The 19,814-nt window shown below is 36.6% G+C and overlaps 1 protein-coding gene across 2 annotated transcripts in view; it reads right to left on the bottom strand.

Annotated features, from left to right (window-relative positions):
- Nucleotides 1–227: 227 nt before the first annotated feature.
- PCMTD1 (protein-L-isoaspartate (D-aspartate) O-methyltransferase domain containing 1) overlaps nt 228–19,814 on the bottom strand; it is a 24,776-nt gene continuing 5,189 nt past the window's right edge. The window contains exons 3-5 of one of the 2 annotated variants that reach the window (XM_010155195.1): nt 7,450–7,621; nt 5,798–5,921; nt 228–2,899 (exon numbers count right to left, since the gene is read on the bottom strand). In XM_010155195.1, the coding sequence (XP_010153497.1) occupies nt 2,529–2,899; nt 5,798–5,921; nt 7,450–7,621 (667 nt within the window). In that variant the 3' untranslated portion in view covers nt 228–2,528. The remainder of the gene's footprint in view (nt 2,900–5,797; nt 5,922–7,449; nt 7,622–19,814) is intronic. The other variant, XM_010155196.1, reaches the window with a different exon arrangement.

The following is a 19,814-nucleotide window of genomic DNA, read 5'->3' as shown; positions in this document are numbered from 1 at the left end:
TACTTCAAAAGTAGCACTGGGCCCAAACCAGCTTTCCCATGTCATTAAAAACATCTCATCTTCCGACCTTTGCAAAAATTCAGAATTTAGCAAGAAGGTGTATTACCCTGTTTCTGAAATTCAAGAATAGCCTTTACTAAAAAGTTACTTATCTAACTATGAACAAACTGGTATCTAAATTCTCAAACAACTGAAAATACTTGCACAGAAAGACAGAAATTCAAGCAAGCAGAAACCAGCAAAAAAACCCCATTTTATTGCAACAATGTCCCCATCATCAACTGAGATGGCAAAAATTAAATTTTAATTCATTTTGCATTTCTACTTTTTTTATTTATGTAAATATAAATTCAAGAGTGTAAAATAAATCCACATATAAAACATGGAAGAAACATTTTCTTTCAGTGACTCCAAAAAAAAAAACTTACATAGTGAAGAATCATGACAAGTCATCCGCTGTCCATTTTTCCAAGTATACAGGTGGGAAAGAATGCAGAAATTTATTCTCCAAAAGCATCCTGTAAAAAGTCCTTAAAGTATTTAAGTACTATTTAGTAATCTCATAGCCTTGACCTTATGGATATAGATTCCCAAAAAGGAGAGAAAAAAAAATCTCAAATTTCAGAACTCCGTCAATAATCCATTTAAAACAAGATTATGTTCAATTCTTACAGCTGAAGCATCACAATTACTTTATTTGTATCATTATTTTGGAAAACTTTCTTATAGTTTTTCCTGCTTTTAAAATAAAATCAGAATACTTATTTCAAATAGCTTTGTTTAGTTACACTGTAAATATATTGCAGAAAGTAACTCCACATGCTGGTACAACAGGCCTTCATGAAGTTCCACTTGAAACATTACTGTGATGTACCTTAAAAAAAGGGATTACAGCATGAAATGCACCATAAAGAGTCAGTGTCATGGAATTATATACTATCCTCTTTCTCAGATGCAACAAAACGCTTATATATTTGAAGTCAATATTGGACTGTTAGAGTAGGTGAATATTGGCTGTTATAAATACCTGGACTAGGAACATTAACTGTTTTAGAAAGATGTAATTTTTTTGTTTTGTTGTTATTACACCAAAAAAAGTTACCAATATTAAAATACCCTGCACAACACATTTTATAAGAGGAATGTTTTTTACTGGGTCCAACAAGCAGATGTTTCCAATGATTGTGGCTTTTAATGCATATCATGCCAAGTTCTAAATAAACAGTGTTTTCCTCATGTGATGTTACAACAGAGAATGAAGAAATTAAGATAGTAAAAGCAAACCAAGTTAAAAATGAGAACTGCAAGTAACTTCACAACTAGAAGAGGAAAAAATCATAGAATTTTAATCAGCACTATTGTGGGTCCCCACAGTTGCACTGCTACTCTTAGGTTTCCAAAAGATGCATGATTTTATAAATATTTTTGTGTTAAGAGCCATGCTCAGAAACAAAATATAGGCTAGCACAAGTCTACCTTCTCGGAGATGCATGTTAAGTATGAAATTCACTTACTAAAGTGCATTTGCTGAACAAATTCTAACTTCTACTGTTATAGCTATCCCAATAAGCAATACAAACTAAACGTTGTTGAAATTCTACCTCTACTTAAAAGCAGTAAATACAGATGAATGATATCTAAATTACAATCTTGTATTACCAAACATTTTTGACTCAATGCTGTGAGCTGTAGAAATAAACAAGATGTACTGTCCTAAACTTCCCACAAATGAGGAAGTGCCTCTAGTTAAAAATACTGAAAGTGTAGAATGGAGTTAAATATAAGCAGAGCTGAAGTAAGCATTTCTTTGCTTCTTATTCAATATGATGTTTCATTAAGGCTCTGGAGAGAAGCTGTTATTTTGCAAGATCTTTTGGCAAAAAATAAAAATGCAGAAGAAGCAGGGTCACCTGACATTTCAGAACTTGTGTTTTCATGTTTCATTAAAGCCAGCTCATTCAGTGTCTGTATACATTTATTGCACTTAGGTTGTTGGAATACATCTATACCAACATAGTAATAATGATTGCAACAAAGCCATAGTAAAATAAACTTTAAAAGGGCCTGATTCTGACATTAGAGGATAAGTGTCTGCATGTTTAAAACGTTCCCCTAATAATAATAAATACAGACAAATTGCTCATCAAGTCAGATGCACATGTTTAAACAACTGTTTAGCATATATAAAACTTCACTCATCCTTTTATCAATACAAATCTGTCAGGGATCAAAAAAGATTTACCATGCAAAATATTGATTAGTGCTGCATAATGGAATATATATATTTCTATCAGAGTTAAAACAGTATTTTCAAAATTTAAAGAAAAATAAGTTTTTAAAAAGGGATTCTACTGTTGAATGCAAGTCTTCCTTGTAGCAAAGACAAGATAGAGACAAGTTACAATTTATCGCTGTACTTCAGTCTTGATGAAAGACCAATAATAAATTTGTCCACCTACTTCTTAATAAATGCTACATTTTCAAGAATAAAGGAACTATCAGGAGGCATTATTCCTACTTAAAACAAGTTATTTCTCTCTGTAATAGGTCAAGTATGCTTTTAAAGATTCAGGTAATGGTAGACTCATAATTTTCTCTCTCAACAGATTTCGAGGAGGCTCTTCCGGCTTCAAGGCCTCACTGTGATCTTTATCCTCCTCCTCCTTGTTATCATCTTCCATTCTTTCATCTTCTTCACTATCTAGAGGCTGAGGAATAAGTTGATTACCAACAAACACATAGGTGTTAATCCTGCGTCTACGACACCTCCTCCGTTTTCTTTTTGGAGGAGCCTTCTGAGCAATACCCTTGGCTTTCATCTCCTCATTTATGAAGTTTCTAAGGGTGCGTCTGATATAGATTCGAGCAAGGTCCTGGAGATTCCGAACGGCACATGGAGCTAAAAGGAAAGAGAGAGTAAGTTATACTCACTAAGTAAAATTTCCCTCCAGCAACAGAATTAGCTTCAAGGCAGTTAAGACTAATGTTCAAAAACTACTGCTAATTTTAGTACATGATACAATATGGAAATGAAACAAGGGTAGATCAAGCCACCTTGACAAACCCTGTAGCATGGTCCCTACTGAAAGACTTCTCCTATTTCACAGACTTAAGTAAAGGACTCAGATCTTTTAGAGAAAACACTCAGTTCAAGAAATTAGAAGTCTTTTGACAGATGTGCAAGAGAAGTAAAAAGCATGAACAGATTATTCAAATAAATTTAAGAAAACATACAACACACTGTCACCTTTAGCACTTGGCAAGTCTTGGGACCTACTGCTGGCACTGTTTTGAGATCCTGCTGCTGGGCAAGAATTTCTATCCTTATGTCACATTATGCATTTTTCTTCTGCCTCTCTTATCTACTCACTATGCTTTTCCCTACTTCCTACCGAACCCAACTGATGAGGGAGGACCATGTCAACTTCACAGCTGACCAATGACGTAATTCACCCATATCTTTGTAGCAGAAAAGTTACTGAGGTCCTTAAAAAAAAAAAGCAACTAACAAAAAGCTGAAAGCCACGTATTTTCCAATGACAGACAGGGAAGTGATGAGTAACTGTTGCTGGGCTGGTGGATGCCTGTCCTAGATGAGCTATGGATGACTAATTCCAAGGAAAACAAAACCAAACAAGTACACCAACTACAACTCTGCAGCCTGTTTGACTTTGTTTGTCATTTCCGTTCCTATACAAAAGCAGCATCAAATTAATGGGGACTGCAGCAAGAGAGTTCATTAAGTAGTAATTTTGATAAATACACTTAAGCATTCAGCTTATAAAAAACCCTATGTATTTCCAACAAAATCTTGTTTCATACACTGACTTCGCTTGCATGCTAATTACTCATATTTGAGACAGAAAGGATTTTTCTGACTGGTAATACTGACTTCAGCTAATGCCAACAGAAAAAAACCCAAATGCACACAAAACCAACTAAGCCTCATTTGTTTAATATAACATCAGCTCAAAATCCAAGAACAAAACCCTACCTTATCACTCAAAACATATTTATAAGATCAGGTTAAAAACATTGTAAATGCCAGCACAAGGAGTATGATGTTGAAGTATGATGTTGAAGCAATGGATGGCAGGTACTCATCCTGTAAACAGAACTAAGCAAGAGAGACTTCATAATTATTTTTTTCTTTTGATTCTATCTCTGTCAAAAGAGGATGTAATAAAACTTTGAAACTGCATCCTGAAAAAGGTGTAAAAGCAGTAAGCTCTCAGCTTTCTTATCAGTAAGATAATATGAAATGAGCATATTTTGTAGTGCTAGTTATGATTAACTATACCCTATTTGATTTTTAAGGCAACAGCACCTAAAAGCTTTAAAGACAAAGTAAGGTCCTCACAGTTACATCCCAGGTCACACTATTCATACTCAAAGGAAGTCAAGACCTAAAGGTCCTGTACTTCCATACTGCAATCCCAGAAACACACAGAAATAGCATAAAGAAAATGAGTGTTTAGAAAACTTCAGACCTAATCTAATCTTAGGGGTGTGGTTTTTGGTGGGGGTTTTTTTGTTTTGTTTTGTTTGTGTGTTGTGTTTGTGTTTTGTTGGTTTTTTTTTTTCCCCAGAAATGATTAATATGTATGAAGGAGATTTAAGAACTCCCACAGTAAGTTCTGAATGCTATTGGTCAGCCCTATTTTTATCCTGAGAATTCAGGAACAGTGATAGACAACATTTGAAAATCCTCTTCTATCTTCTAGGAAATCATACTGTATAAAAATCACAGCAGTATCAGGAAGTTTGACAAGCCATCAAAATGAGTTCTTTTTGCAGAAGAACTGAAAACATAGGAGAAAGGATCATCTATACTTCGAAAAAAATCAAGGTAACTATAATAAGGAACTATTCTTGGTAAGCTCACATATAGTCTAAAAATTAACAGCCATATCAATAGTTACAGGCAATGCAACCTGTAACTGGACTCCTAAAAGGTTTATACCTGCTTCACAATTAAAAAACGTGCACGGAGGTAAGCAACATGTGAGGAGGACAGGAGGACTAGTTCCCTTTGGTTATATGTAAAACAGCACAAAACAGGAGAGACAGCTGTTATATCCTAGGTTCACAGTTGTGTTAACTTAAATTCCCACATATGTTACTGAAGCTCTGTGTATCACTCTACTCCCAGCAACTACCCTGACAGGTAATTTCAACTCTACACCCCTGCCATGTTTTTCCTCTTCCCCTTATCATGCTATCTTATCATCCTGGCAACAGAGGTACATTCAGAGACTTCCTAAATACCCTCACTAACCTAATTCAAAGCACTGCAGCTAGAAAGCCAGCCCCGATGACTACTAAAAAACAACTAGGCGTGACCCGTATCAGTTGCCAACAGACACAAGCATGCTCAGCTATTAATATCCCGCAGTACCACAGTTGTACTTTAGACCTGTTCCTTCCATTTCAGTGGTAGAAGAAATATTTCTCTCTGGGAGAGCATCAGAATGTTAGCACTCCTGACAGACCTCTTATTAGGTTATTTTATCTATACCTCACTAGAAAGAGAAGCTGAACCTAAAAGGAAAAGACAACGGGGAAAATAAGCTGGAAACACTGTACCTTTTTAATTCAGGACATTAATTGTTTGGCAACACAGAACATGTGTCACAAGCACAAAAACGTTATCAGTGAGCTACTGCTTTACTGAACGGTATGTTTCTCTTCTCTATCATCTGTTTGTATAGCATAGTCCCCCAACTTCCAGACCACCACCAGCAGGCACTGTAACAACCCATCAAGCCAAAAGGGAGTGAGCACAAGCAACACTTACGCAGTCCCACAGTGTCATGTTTGCCATTGTCGTTTCTGTTCGGCTGCACTAGTGGAGCAAAAGAAACAGCAAGGATATTTTTACTTTCCCATGTGTTCTGTCCTGTTCTCAAGATTTGTGTTAGCTGCATAAAAACAGAATGAATCGGTGGTTACAGTTCTGTCATACTCAGTACTATTCAGATTGGTGTTCAAACACACCTCGCTTCAAAATTCATTTATACAGGCTGTTTTATGAACAGAAAGGACTTTCACATTCCTTGAAACATTACTTGGTCACTAGAGTACTGAATAAGGCTCTTTGGCAATGGGAAGAGGTACAGATGGAAAATTAAGGCCCAAAGTAAGTTTTGCTTTTCCTGGTTTCTCAAAAAAATCAGAGAATATTTTAGATCTGAAACAATCTCTGGAGTCCTACTTCCTGCTTGAACAAGACAACTTCAAAGTTAACTGGGCAACTCAGAAGCTTTTCCAATGAAGTGAAAGTCTCCTAGGACTGAGATTCCCCAACCTGCTGTAGTGCTGAACTACTCTTGTTATACGGAAAATAATTTCTCATATGCAGGCAGAATGCCCTCTTGCCACCATTAGTAACATTCTCCTTTCAGTCTGCTGTGCGCTAGTGAGAACTGGATTCCCGTCTGCTAGGCAAATTCTCCACCCCTTTAGGAAACCAAGTCAGGAATGAAATGTTCCCCTAGGTGTTCCTCTGCAGGCTACACTGACACCCATCTTTCAGTTCCTCCTTATACTTTACATGGTCTAGCCCCCTAACAATTGGTATAGAAGGTAGAAATACTGACTTTTAATTTTGCTTCAAACTACGTCAACTTTCAGGTTAGATTCCAGTTTCAACTGACAATCTTAGTTTAATAAATACTGACTGAATCATGCAGGCTATGTTTACATCACTTTGGTATTTTAAGAAGATACATAATGTGGCAATTCTTTTTGGAAGATAAAGTAACTAGCATGTTTATCATCAAGCATTCTAGCAATTATCTGTATTTAGGAGGACATCAACTCAGATCACAATGTCTTTCAATTTCCCTATTAGTAAAACAGGGAGAATAATACTTACCTTTGTAAAGCCTTTTGAGATCTAAGGATGAAAAGTGATAAAAGTGCGAAGTATTATTAAAATAATATACCTGTCTGAAAAACGTCTAATCTAACATGGAAAAGCAAAACCCAAAACTGCTGGAAGTCAGTCATATTTTTTCCTTCACTTTTTTCCTCCCATTACGATGTCCCACTAATCACAGCTATTTCATATTTGTTTTGGTTTAGAGAAGAGTGGTTTTTTTGTTTTTAAGTACTGACAGACAATGTCTGTGTAGCAGGGAGATCTCAAAGCAGTTCTGGGACTGGTATAATACACTGGAAATACTACGAACGGAGTTTAGTTTCACTGAAGACAGTTTTACCACAGAATTTGTTCAAAGGAGGATACTGACGCTTTCCTACAAGTTTAAGGTAAAAAGTTCAAAACTTCATTAAAAGGGCTAATATTTAATTAACTGCAGCAATACACTGAAATCAAGGTATCATTAGTTGAACATTAACTTAGTCAAATATACATTTAAAACCATTCCTTTAATTAACATATTTCTCATACTAAAAGATAAAAAGGGGAAATTGTCGCTAAGTCACCTGATCTTCTATAGGCATTACTAAAATGCCTCCAACTTTCAATAAAATTTTCATGTAGTTTTCATGGTCTTTCTGGACTCCAGCTCCACAGTAAATCCGGTCATACTGATGACTGTCTGAAGCTATTTCCAAACAATTACCAACCACAAAGGCAGGTTCACAGAACTCAAATCTAAGGGGAAGACAAAAAACAAAGAGGGGACACATTTCAAATTCGGATTGTTAAGAAAAGCCAGTCCAGATAAAAACAGAAAAGTATTTTTCTTATCTCCTTATGCAATGAAAAAAGATGAGCAGACATACTTTTCCAAGTCGTATTGCCATAATACAGACTTCAATAAAAGAATCTTCCTGCCACAGCAGGGACCACCAAAGAAGAATTCATAAACAGTTGCAATTATGTATTACGCAAAACAGAAAAGGCCTCAAAGCAACACCAAACTTCCTAACTGCAAGCAAGCAGGTCTTCTAAAAGCCATATAACCAGAAGTGCCTTCAAAAGAGCACATTGATCAAGTGTTCAATATCCAAGCTGTTCAATAAATATTGAAACAGTTCATTTCCCAACAGACTCTTATTTTTTAAAAAAATTCGGCTTTTAGAAGACTCACTTCCCTCTACCTCCCTATTTTCCACCTTGAGCCCAATCTACTTTTTCCCAAAAAGAGAAATTTCATGGAAAAGTGTCATTTTTTGACCACACACAAAAGCAAGCAAGAAAAAAAATATTGCAGAAGTATCTGTTTTAATTTTCATCAGCAAATGAAAGTTACACAACTGCTTTTAAGTGGACCTAAGTTGGTAACAGAAGTTGCAAGGTCTAAGTACTCTGTCACTGCATAAAATATTGAAGGAAAGATGTAGAGGATGAGCTTTATTGCCAAAGCTGCAAATATTCTCTATTATACTGATATTTTCAACATATTTTACAAATATCTGCAGCACCTAACTTCTTCAGCTGTTAATGCCGTAATAAATGTAATTTACCTTTTTATAAAAGCATTCCTTCAGCAAATAACTCTACCTTTTCCCCAAGAACTTTGAAATTAAGAAGAGAGGTCACACAGTTGCTTGTGAAAGGATTGCTTGTTTTCTTAAAAAAAAAATATTAAGTACAACCTAATACCTTGTTGTGGAATGAAACAGTTTATAAACTTCATCTGGCAGCATTAAATTCTAATGCATCTCAAGCCTCATACAGAAGGAATGAGTTTTTCTAAAAAAATTCTTCAAATACATGCAACCACTTTATGAACTTTACAGCTGCTCGTCATAGGAAAAATATTTTGGGTTGGGTATTTTTTTTTTTACTTGGCTAGCAGTAGCAAATCCCAGTACAACACCTGACAACATTCGAATCAGTATTCCTTCAGTCTGACTGAGGCTTGGCAGCATCCACTGCTTAGGGATGCTGCTTGGGAGGCTTGGCTGACTTTCCTATCTACAGCACTGCCATTAACAAACTAGAATTCTATTAAACTGAAGTTTTTGCTTGAAGTATGTACTTTTTTCCCCCAAATGGGATGCTTGATGCTGAAAACAATGTAATGCTTCCTTCTCTGACTAGTCACAAACAGACCCCAGAATCCTTTACCAACTACTGCACAGCTGTCATGCTGTATGTGGCCAATAGTCCATGATGTTGTTTTCTTACCCAGAGGAAAAAAAAAAGTTACTACCAATATTGGTTGATTAAAAAGATAAAAGGGAGATGGAGGGTAAGCAGGGTATGACTGCCTAGTTACACACAACTGGGCACCTAGCCCAGCCTGAACTGTGGTGGAAATAATTTCAGATTAACAAAGATAGATGTAAAAATACATTAGGCAAGTTGAAGACTGGGAAGAAAATGTAACCCAAGGCTCTTCTGAAGAGGCAATCTCACTTCATAAGCACTTGGACTATCATGTCTTTTACTACGTTCACTGAAAGTCAGGCAGTTCATACTCTAGTTTTAACTTCAGTTTGCCTACAGTTCAGGTCAAGCATCACCACATCAATTTAAATTTGAAGGTTTGAACAAAGTACCTTTGTGGGATTCAAAAGTACAAGAGAAAGTTTTTTTTTTGGGTGGGAGAGGGAGAGGGAGAAAGAGAGAATGCAATACTTCTCCAAAATGCAGTTTTAGAAATTTAGATGGTTAGTTTTAGAAAAATGAAGACAGTCAGCCTGCCTAATTTAGCAAATTTTACAACTTCTTCTGATCTCAGAATGCTCCTCTAAAAGCCGGAAAATTTATTACCAGATACTTCTAAACTGCTTCCTGTACTAGAAACCTTAAGGCCCATGAAGACACTTTTCAACCCTCTTAATACAAAACCAGGAACACCAAACTCCAAGGAAGCAAAACAGAAAACAAAACAAAACCCCACAAAACATTCCCCAGACACAAAATACTTTAATAGGTTTAAATTGAAAGTGGGTATATTTAGATTAGATGGAAGAAAGAAGTTCTTCCCAGAGAGGGTGGTGAGGCACTGGAACAGGTTGCCCAGAGAAGCTGTGGATGCCCCATCCCTGGAAGTGTTCAAGGCCAGGCTGGATGAGGCTTTGAGCAACCTGGTCTAGTGGAAGGTGTCCCTGCCCATGGCAGGGGGTTGGAACTGGATAATCTTTAAGGTCCCTTCCAACCCAAACCATTCTGTGATTCTATACATGAACTGTAAATGAAAATCCACAGTGGTCTTTACAAAACTAAAAAGAATTCTCATTTAACTCCACAGCTTGAAACCAGAAGGGCAAAGAGCACAAATGAAGAGGCAACTTCCTATTACACATGAAAGAATGAGATGGGCTAAGCAGTGGAGACCAACTCTGTCTATAGGCACTTTATGTTGGCTGGACTGTGTTCCACATTACTAGGACAGTTTTGTGGAGACACGAGGCTTATGACCAAAACAGACAGTTATTTGGTGGCCTGTTTACTTAAAAAAAATACCATCTTCCCCCACACAGCTTCAACTGGTTTCAACCCAATTTGTCAACAGCAGGCATTTCCTGAAGGACTAATTACCCACAGCAAACACTGTATGGACTAGGGTGCCTGTCACTCCTGAATGCATCTCTTTAGTCTTTATCAGATGAAAAACAAGGGGGTCTACTCAGCTCACCTGGCCATGCAATGGTAGCACCCAACTGGCCTGCACTGGTATACTGGCTGCCCACTGGAACATAGGCAGTTCAAGAATTGCCATGTGTACCTTCCTGTTACCCAGAAAGCTAAATTAAAGTAGGTAGAAGGAACTGGAGGAAAAAGTTTTAAAAACCAGTGTCCAGTCATCAAAAGATGCAAGTTAAAAAGCCAACTGTCTTCATTTGTGCTACCCACAGAACCAACTGCCTCATGTGTTACGGTACAAACAGTCACAAAATACCAGGAATAAAAGGCATACAGAGTTCATACTTAGTAGAGAATTAGACTTTTCAAACCTAGTTATGTGTTGTACAACAGTCAACCTTACTCCTCCACACTCCCATGTAAAGTAAACCTTGCCAGTGGCACAATAAGACTCTTTCCTTGCTCCGTGAATCTTCAGCTAATGCTATTTTCATGAAAAGATATATTCACCTCTGAATCAGAAAGAGTTGACAAACGCAAGTACCATTTTCTTGTATTTATTTAATCCAGTAATTTGTGATGACCTTCCAACAGAGACTAAAGTGTAATTTAGAGCATTTTTGTTACTAACTTGCTCAAATAAATATCAAAATAATCAAAGTTAAGTTCAGTTTTACTGAAGCATAAAAGACTCCATCAGTTGACCCGGGCATGATCTAAAATGTAAATACAAAGTTTCTGCAATTACAAGGGAGTAATCAATATTAAAAATATCTGTTAACAGCATCACAAGCCTGTCAGTCTTACAGTATGAAAGCAGCATCAACCACATCATTTTACAATGGAACTTGATCTAATCAAACACAAATTCATTTACTCCTAACTGTTGGATATAGTGACAAGTTGATTTCATTCCTATTGCATTTAGGATATCAAACCAGATAGATATTCAATTTCCTTCTGTGTTACATTGAGCTATCATTTCTCAAATTAATGGCATCACTGAAAATAAATGGTTTGTTGCTGTAACATGCAGTATTGACGATCACAGAAGCTACCTATCAAGATCAGGCATATTTCACTTAAATCTTTTTAATTACTGAGTTGAAATGAAACTAAGAAATGCCAAGTATTACTGACTATTGATTCACCTCTACCAAAACAGTCAGGGTGGCCTTATAGAGAATTATATAGGTAACAAAAATCCCTCTTATGTTATTTCATACATCAGATGCCAAAAAAAGGCAAAAATAAAGTGCAGGAACAATATAGAGAAGTTTTAATCACATTAGGCTCTTCAGTTGAATCTGGTACCTTGATTACAAGAGAACCAATAGACAACAGAAAGAAGAGTTCCCATTATAGGTCACACAGCAAGAGAAAAACCTCGGTTTAAACGAGCACTTGCCATAGTATAAATTTAAGGACACAGAGATCATGTTTTGCAATGGCCCAAAATAATCAGGCAGTTTCAAGCACATAAAACATCTGTTGACCTGATTCTGCCCTTCCATCTTTTGCACTTTTGGAACCTATCCCTCATGGATGGGCATCTCAAGTTCATCCTAAACACAGCCACAGTACTTTTGTTACAGCTCAATTTCTGCAGAATTTAAAGTGCATTTCTATCTTTGCTGCAGCAACTTTAAGAAATTATCAAGTAACAGATTCCTACTGCCCATGTTCTTTTAAGTAAGATTCCCCATAGATAAACACAATTAAGTATTACTATTGTAATAAAATGAACATTTATTGCAAAGAACTAGAGTTTGTTGCTCTTGTATCCATATCCACCAATCTAGTGTATGTGTGATAGTAAGATATTAATAATAAATGAGAGCATAGTACAACCTATCCTAACAGCAGGGTGGTTTTGTTTGTTTGTTTTTTATTTACTTACAAAGGGATTCATTGGCTGACCCTACCATAACACCCACCACCCACAGGACCTACCCTTTAATTACTTCCAACTCTGAAGATGTACAGGATGCTTATTGGGCCAAGCTCTTCTATCTATACAACCTTTGTGAACACAGGATGTTATCCTGATGTCTCTTGAAGATGAAACTAGGTATAAGTAGGCATGAACTGTCTTTTTTTAAAAGAGAAAGAGCTGTTCCTTTTTGAACAATCAAGTATATGTACAAGATCAATACAATTGGGGAGAAAAAAAACATCAAGTCATCTGAAGGAAAACCAGCTTGCAACATCCATAAGCTTATGTTTGAAGGAAACAGCACATGTTACAAGATGCTTAAAAAAAAGCAATACTGAGGAACCACTTAAACTACTTACACCTGGTTTTTGCCAAGGAAAAAAAAAAAGTAGTTCTTAAAACCAGCACCACTCCAGCTACATTTTACACCCCTCCACTAATATACTCATGCTAGGATATCATCTAACAATACACTTCTACCTATCCCTGTATTTACTATCCACACTCTTATTTCAGCTTGCTGCTCACAGCCCTTACAGGAAGAAAACACATTTCAGTATTAATTTAGTATACTGTTTTCCCATCCACTCATTTCATTTAGACTGATAACTCAAACCCTCCAAGAAGTTTGCAAAGTCCTTTAGTACCATCAAGTTGCTCCAAGTAATTCCCCTCTAATAAAATACATCTAAATTCAGGGCACAAAGGACTACACTTCAACGCTGGGTAAGAAAAGGTTGGCAAGTTGTTAACACTTGCCATTTGAACTACAGGGACACTAAGTTGGCACAAAGAGTTCGAAAGCATTCCAAGGTAAGTTTTATGCGTAACTCTTCGTGGAAAAAAACCCGTTTTATTTTAATGCATATTCTGAAACAGAACAGTAAATCCAGTACATGAACTCATGAAATTAGCTTTGTATCAAACACAGTAACCTGACTTCGAAATGAATCTGCAAAATGTGTAGTCTGAAAACCTATGACAAAACATTAAACTATTTTTGCTACTGTGACAAGGAAATAACACTTTAGTCCTATACTAACATACTGCTGCCCTAATTCTACTACACTGCTGACCATATTTTCAGCAACAGGACTCCTCAGGATTATGGAAGAAAGGAAAGAAAATAATAAATCTATTCTAGCAGCTTAGTTTAGAATAAGTTTCTTACTCTTCACCAACACAACATTGGCCTATCTTTTTAAAACACAGCTATAGCATCTGAAAAATAAGTGTTTCCTGTGGTTATTTTAAGACAGACTGAAAAGCTACACATAATGTAGGAAGTTCTGGCCCCTTTGTCCACTTGCATTAACATGACAACACTCTAAGAGCTTCTCCTATCAGAAAAGAATTTCTTAAATCAGTAATCTTACTGCTAGTACTCCCAGAACCTCTTTAAACACTAATGCATTCACTGAAAGAAACCCTGAAGAAGCTTTCAAATCATGTAAATTTTTCAGGTTTTAAACTGGCAATAGAACTTATCTTCTTTAAAAACCACAGATGAAGGTCAATAATCATATGGCTTTGTGTGATACAACATGGCACATGCAACAGAATAATAAAATACTTTCCAATTTCTGTGCCTCATTAGCATGCCTCAACTGCAAAACTGCTTTAGAATTAGTAACAAATCAAAAATGTAAAGGTATTTCCTAGATATTACAGGAAAAAAATTTCCCATTTGTTTCTCAGTAAATGCTTCTTATGTTCCTGTCAGTGATGTCTACTTAAGTCATTAACTAAGAAACTTAAAACATTCATCAATTAATATGAGAAAGTAATTTTAGAGTGTTAAATCTCTTCCTACTAAGTTGGACAATAGCAGGGCAAGATATAAAGTTCTTTCCTCTATTGTTCATTCCATCTTGCTTAAGCATTTTTTTCAAGCTCTTTGAATTAATCCTTGGGTCATGTATAAATTCATAGTCACAGATTACTACTATGTTTTCTTGAAATGTTACACACATTCTACCTTATTAGTATTACTGTTATTTGTGAGACCTTCTGCATGTAGACTACAAGCATTAGAACAAACAAAAATATGCAATCTTTGAAAACAATGACAACGTGTAAGTCCCTTACATCCAATCAGAATGGCAGGAATTTTCATCAGCATTAGAGTAATAACCAAAAGTGATGCTGGTAAAATTTCTACTCAGTCATTTTGCCTTCAGCATTTTTTCAGGTTCCAGGCAATATTGTAGGACATAATTGAGAAATCTGTATCCCTACTCTACCTGTATTTTGTCACCTCCATTTTTGAATAAAATTGTATTGGTTCTTCTACAATATAACCTCAGCTATCTTGTTTAGCATTTCTGATATTCTCATCAGTTTCACTGAACTGGACTAAAACACATTACTCCATTGTTTCTGAAGAAAAATTTCTACACTGGGTCTTAAAAATGTTTTCAGCTAATCTCACTTTCCCTTTAAATTTTGTAATCCACTGTTGAACTTCCTTATGTGTATTCATTATATATCTAAGCTTTGGTGGTAAAATGAAGAATTATATTAAAGGAATACTCTGGTGAATTTTAAGAAAGGTGGACAGAAATAGGGAGGCAAGAAAAAAATCTGTCACTTTTGTTTATTGTCAGAGTCCCAGTACATCCATGGCTACAAACCTGCAAAACAAATGATCTGTTTACAGAAACAGAAGAGCCATTTGCTTTCTTTTTTTATTGAAGCACAAAAATGGTTTGTTGAAATTGTCATATTTTACACTGCAGGCTTCTGTGAGCAACAAATTTTATAGGAAACCTGCACTGAGCATTGTCCTCACTTGCTTTAATGTAACTAATGTTCTAAATGCTATCAAAACTTGTAGCAATGAGAGATTTCCAAAGAAAGGTAGTGTCCACTATGGGATGTGTATATTTCTAAAAGACATTTTATACATCGTTCTGAGAGGGCGAGAATATATATTACTGCAACTATCAAATACTTTAGAAATGCAGGTTTAGTTCCTTCCTAGATAACAGCAGATTCAATTGTCATTTCTGAAGCCTTCTGTTTTATGAGGTGTAGAATTAGAAATAGTAATATCTCTAAAAGTAAAAGGGATATTCCAAAAGCCTATTTTCTTTTCCTTTCTGTTTAACACAACCTCTGGCATCAAAGAATGCCATGGGAATTCTTGCAGTTTTTTTTGTTCTGGTTAGGTTTACCTCAACAAAAATGCATTCACCACTAAAATCATCATTTACACTACTTGCAACGAAGACATAAATTATCAGTAAGATTTAGACTGAGAAAGCAACCACTGAGTTTTGGAGACAGTTTGCTTCTCCTGCTTAGCTTTTTGCTGCAATCATTCACACACTGAAGGAGCTTTATTTTCCTTGAGTATATATGGAACTTCATTTCCTATCTGCTTTAATGACAAGAAAGTGAACCTTCAGAATCCTACAAGAGCCCTGAATTTCGATGAAGACAAATATCCTGTTGCAACATTAAATTTACCATTTAACAGCAACAAAACGTACTACAGGACTTCAGGAAGAAGTTTCACCCGTAACAGTTATCCCAGAAGTAGTACTAGGGTTCTTGTCACTTACCATTGAAGTGGTATCTTTTGATCCTGAGAAGGGTTGGTGATTTTCTTTCACAGCAGGGACTTCACCAGCTTACCCAGGTTTGGTTTTTGGTAGGGTGCTAGAAGATGGGCAACCTAGCCTTGCCCTGTGGCTCTCTCTCCGAGCTGGATATTCTAGGTCTAGAAGTTGACTGGGAGCAGAAAAGACAACACATTCCCCTTCAATAAACAGGTGAAGCGGGGCCTGGTACTTGCACATACGTGTTTTAGATAGAGTCTTCTTACAGAATGATTTTTTTTCCCCCTGAATTGGCATGCATTCTCTGAAGGTTTTAAGAACGAAAGAGAGCCTTACACATATTTCAGTCTCAGAGAACTTTTTATAGTCTATACCTAAAAATCTCTGCACCTCAGCTATGATGACACTTTCAGATGGCACTCCTCCTTTGCTTCTACTGGAAAACATACGTTGTCAAGTAAAACCAAGGCTGTGTTTTATCTCTCAGAAGGAGCAACTCCATCTCCATTTAGAGGAAAACTAATGTTATAGATTGGTGGGATATGGATACAGATACAAGCGATTACTGGAATTACTTGTCTTTCTGAAACAGGTATCTGAAAAGCTTCTCCTCCAATGAACAGTTCAAGAGGTCACTGGGAGAATCCCAGCTACCAGAGGCAGACAACCCTCCCCTTTAGGCAGAGAGAATATCTCAAATCCTGCTATTTTTACACAGCCTCCAGTCTTTGGTCAAGCACAGAAAAGGAAGTTTACTGCATTTCAACAACATTCTTATCAGGAAGCAAGAAAAAAAAGTTGTATCATACCACACAACACTGGATCATTCCCCCACAAAAATGGCAAAAGAGTATTCCATCTTGTTTTATCATGAAAAACCCACCTAAATCATCATGATCCAGCTCCACACAAGTCAGACGCAAAGCCTATTGCTCCAATCAACAGAACACCACAAAGTTGCCAAATATTTATTTAGGATCTAGGCTGAAGCTCTTCAAGTACCTACCCATAAGGTTAAACCCCTGTTTTTTGTTTCAAAAAGGAGACTGGTTCAAATATTCAGACCAGACTGAAGAACATACACTAAAGTAAGAACGCAGGGAAGCGGCAACGCAAAGTTTTACAGAAGTCCCCATCCCTGTAGCTATCTTACTTCCAAGAAAACGGATCATGGTCTCTGTGCTCCTTCAGTTCCCCACTTGCCTCACTAGAGGCTACTGGCAAGCGTAAGGTTATTTTCCCCCTCCCATCACAAACACACATCCACTCAAACAATCAACTTCATTCATACCAGTCTGCCACTGAAAATTTTGCTATCTGACTGCCAAGAAAACGGATCATGGTCTCTGTGCTCCTTCAGTTCCCCACTTGCCTCGCTAGAGGCTACTGGCAAGCGTTAAGGTTATTTTCCCCCTCCCATCACAAACACATATCCACTCAATCAACTTCATTCATACCAGTCTGCCACTGAAAATTTTTTTCAAGCAGTAAGGACGCCTGCTAGTTATACACCACTTTTCAACAGCAAACAGACATTGCACACCCTTTTGCTGGGTGTTATTCCATACAAATACTAAGCTGACCAAATCAGTAGTTAAGTTCATATGCCACAGTTCACACAACTTTCGGTAAATAACTTTCACTTATAAATTAAGAAGCAGGAAGAAGTTACTGAAACAAGAATCAAAGCCAGACTTACTGACCCAAAGCACATTCCTTTGAAAAGCAGATTAGAATTCAAGACATGCTGTATAAATTCCCTTATATTACAAAAAAAGGTAGAAGAACAAAGACCCCATCACAGGAAAATCCACATACCACCTCCTCCATTAACTACATTAAAAAACCAAAGTATTTACAAAGGAAGAAGTTAGCCAAAATCAGCTATGCAGACAAGTTACAAATTCCTCCCCCCCAACACAAAATCCAAACAGCCGATCAGTATGTCAGCTGCAGCGCCGCTATCACTAAGTAGTAACACAAGTTTTCTTTCACAGAAGTATAAAATTTTTGTTAGGTTGGTGAGGAGGGTGTTCTGTAGCCACTATTTAGTATCCTTACTGTTGTGAGGAAAAGGTTGATCCTTAAACAGCATATGCCAAGATGATAATATACAAATCAGTGAAAAGTTTAGATCATATTCACCCACCTGCTGACTCCTTCCCCTCACTGGAATAATACTGTGTAACTAATGATCAGTTTAACTATAATTGTAAAAAGCACACAGCATTTATAACACTTTTCCCAGAGCTGTTCTTGACTGAATTAGGGGATAATTCAAAAATATGTAAATAATTTACTATGTATGATCACTTATTTCCTTCAAACACAGTATACATACAACCCTGACATTCATTTATGCCAAGTTTAGCAACTTTGGATTTTTTCCAGTTCATGCATGTTTTGAAACATAAACCCCAGTGTTCTGATATTCATTTACATAAACATCCTCCTAATAAGATTTTGTTTAAACGATAATGTGTCCTTGATACCCCTTCCCTCAATTTCTCTTTATACATGTATCGCCAGATTGGAAAGACATTTCAATCAAAACCAGATTTTTGTATGTCTGAGTACACACACCTACTGGAATGCAGGAACACAGGTATGTGCAGGAACTGATTAGCTGGCAGGCATACCTAACTTAATAGAGCCACTAATGCAGTATGAGTAACTGGAATGCAGGAACACAGGTATGTGCAGGAACTGATTAGCTGGCAGGCATACCTAACTTAGAGCCACTAATGCAATATGAGTAATGATCACGAGTGACCACATTTCATGTACTTTTTTAAGACAGATTATATAAAGCACATCATAAAGTTCTAGACCAATTCAATTTTTATTTGTTCTGGCTTCTGTATGTATTAACCTCAGCTAATTTAAGTGCTTGTATTGAAATGAAGACAGTAGCAATGAAATGTATGTATTTTATCTTATATAGCTTTATTTATTCTAATAGGGGAACATAGTACCAAAATCATCTTGCCAATATCAGAAGCATGTAAGTGAGCTCAGATAAAGGCAACACTAGGATGATACTTAAGACTTAAATCTTATATTCTAATTGAGAGCCTTCCATTACTTAGGAGCATAAGGAAGAAGGCCTGTGGTCAGACCAGAGCTCCCAAAGTTTGGGGTATGGAAAAAAAGTGGATTGAGTTCCAGCCAACATAACCAAGAGCATGTCAGTTCATAAAGCTCATTACAACAGAAGTAAAGGACAGAAAGAATTTTCTCTGCTGCCCACTGGGGAAGAGGCACAGTACATAAAATTCTTGGGCTACTCCTACAATTCAAAAGCTCTTCTGTATTTCCAAAAGCTATCTTACAACCACTGTTGGAGAAGTTGCCTGTAAGGAAAAAAAGTCTTTACAGAGAACAGTCCTAAATTAGAACCTTGTATTCCCTTCCAGAGACATAGAGATCAATATTCTTATGGGCCAACTTAAAACTAATAATAAAAAATTGTTGAGTAGGTAGAACCAGTAACATTCAAAGCCCTGTACCCCAGAGCACTACCAGTAAAAATGAGTGGTATACAAGGATAGGCGAATACTTTTAAGTCCATCTCTTCAGGTAATAAACATGAACACAGTAAGCTAAATCTACTCATGTCTACATCAACAGCGGTAGATCATAAAACAGCTACTCTACAGAAAGATCATGTACAATTATAAAACTGAATTAATGAATACAAATTACTCTATACATGCAGTAAGCGACACCTGCATATCATGTCCTCCCCTCAAGTAAGTACATTTATGTATACACACCGCCAAAATGCAGGAAAATCAATTTTGTTAAG

This window comes from Eurypyga helias, unplaced genomic scaffold, assembly GCF_000690775.1.
Source record: "Eurypyga helias isolate BGI_N326 unplaced genomic scaffold, ASM69077v1 scaffold2857, whole genome shotgun sequence".
NCBI classification, from domain to species: Eukaryota; Metazoa; Chordata; class Aves; order Eurypygiformes; family Eurypygidae; genus Eurypyga; species Eurypyga helias.
Note: the sequence above shows the minus strand (reverse complement) of the source record. Positions and strands in the feature narration are given on the sequence as shown.